Source organism: Chrysochloris asiatica, unplaced genomic scaffold, assembly GCF_000296735.1.
Source record: "Chrysochloris asiatica unplaced genomic scaffold, ChrAsi1.0 scaffold00132, whole genome shotgun sequence".
NCBI lineage: Eukaryota > Metazoa > Chordata > Mammalia > Afrosoricida > Chrysochloridae > Chrysochloris > Chrysochloris asiatica.
The window spans coordinates 4,411,031-4,412,824 of record NW_006408650.1 but is presented as its reverse complement, the minus strand read 5'-3'; the positions used below and the strand labels follow the sequence as shown (position 1 = coordinate 4,412,824).

The following is a 1,794-nucleotide window of genomic DNA, read 5'->3' as shown; positions in this document are numbered from 1 at the left end:
GAAGGCTTGGAGTCTGCCCCCACCCACTTTCCCATGCCCTCAGACCAATTGCTGGGCCTCTATGCCTGATCTGGCTGAGTCGTGGCTTATTCTGTGCCACCCCTAACCACCAGACAAGGAGTATTTAAGGCGAATCTCCTAGCCAGAAAGTTAGACGGCTCCCAGCAGAATCTCCCCACCATCTCTACTGGAGGGGAGCGGGGAGTCAGAAGTGGCCCACCCTGCTCCTCCAGGTGCCTGGCTGGGCAAAGGAAAGAGCTGGTCAACAGCTGGCATGTCCCTCCAAATACCACTTCTCCCTTAAAACGGGGGAAGTCTCTGGCCCCCACCCCCACTCTCTCCAGGTAGACTCTCTTCCTGTAATTGTCCCTAGGGAGGAGAGCAAGCCTTCAAGAGCCCAGGAGGGAGTCCCTTCTTCCAGCTCGGAGCCACGGAGAGGCGCACCCACCCTCCTCACCTGGACTGGAGGGTAGGAGGGGGCACACACCATCTACAGCGAAACCCCCAATTTCCTGGGCCAGCCTGAAGCCCTGGGGACCACCCTCAAGCTCCCATCCTCCTTCAACTTTCCTCAGGCCCCACCACCTGCTCCGGGTCCCATCAAATCAAAGAACAAAATAGTTCCTCTGGGAAGTGTGAAGCTTCTCCGACACAACTCAGTTCAGCTCTCCCGCAGCCTCCCCCCGGTTCGGAAGACAAGGGGGAGTCGAGGATGGGGAGAGGAGAATCCACTCGTCGGTGCCAGAGTCCCACCAAGCCAGCAGGCTCCACCGGAGAAGTTGGAGTGGGGGAGGGGAACTCAGGTGGGGCTCCCGCACCCTTCAAACACATTCCAGGTCCGCGGCCCCATCGGCAGGGGCGGGGCGGGGCGGGGGCGGGGCCGGGGGGGGGGGGGGGCCGGTCCACCCCGGGTCTTCCAGAGCGGTGGGCCCCTCCAGGCTGGATTCTTGTGCTCGTGCCATGTGCGAGAAGAAGAGGAGGACGCCAGACCCCCACCTCCTCGACCCTTGCCCTTGGCTCTTTAAAGGGGGGCGTCATACTGGTCCAGGAACTCCCGAATGGGCCCAGGTAACTGGGTGACCTTTTCATACGAGTCCAGGTGGCCGTTGACCGTCTTCCGACAGAGATGCTGGAGAGTGGCCACGTTGGAGGACAAGGGCCGGCTCAACACCAGGGGGATCTTCTCACCCCCAGAATAGATGTAATAAGCTCTCCTGGAGGCGCCCCCGGGGGGCGGCTGCTCTGACTTCTCGGAGGAGGGCGCGGAGGGCTCAGGCGGGGATGAGAGGGCAGAAGGCGCCCCCGGGGGCGGCATGTAGTGATGTACCAGCTTGAGCACGCAATCGAAGCGAGGCACGGGCTGCGTGCTCCGGGGGTCGCTCTGCAGCGAGAAGCTGCCGCCCTCGCACTGAATGCGCAGGTTCTTGGTCCCCGACTGGGTCTTGACGCTGAGCGTGAAGAAGTGGCGCTGGTCCGAGCTATCGCGGATGAGGAAGGTGCCGGCGGGCTCGGTGCTCAGCAGAAGGTTCGCTTCGCCGCCGGTTACGGCGCTCCAGTAGAAACCGCTCTCCTGGAGCTTGCGTACTGCGTTCACCACCAGCTGGTACTCGCTCTTGGAGCTGAAGGTCTTGAGGCGCAGGCTGGTGTCCAGGGGGCGGCTCATCCCGGTGGCGGGAAACTTGCTGTGGGTGACCATGGCGCACGGAGCCAGCGTGGGTCTGCGCGGCGGTGGCGGCTGCAGCTGCTTGGCGGCCTCCGCACAGCGGCCGCTACCGCATCCCAGGGGGCTGCGGA

General features: G+C 63.5%; 1 protein-coding gene across 1 annotated transcript; it reads right to left on the bottom strand.

The window, feature by feature from the left end:
- Positions 1 to 966: 966 nt before the first annotated feature.
- Positions 967 to 1,794, bottom strand: SOCS3 (suppressor of cytokine signaling 3). Its single transcript, XM_006869534.1, has one exon. It carries the CDS (start codon positions 1,694 to 1,696, stop codon positions 1,022 to 1,024), a length of 675 nt encoding a protein of 224 aa, XP_006869596.1. The 5' UTR covers positions 1,697 to 1,794; the 3' UTR covers positions 967 to 1,021.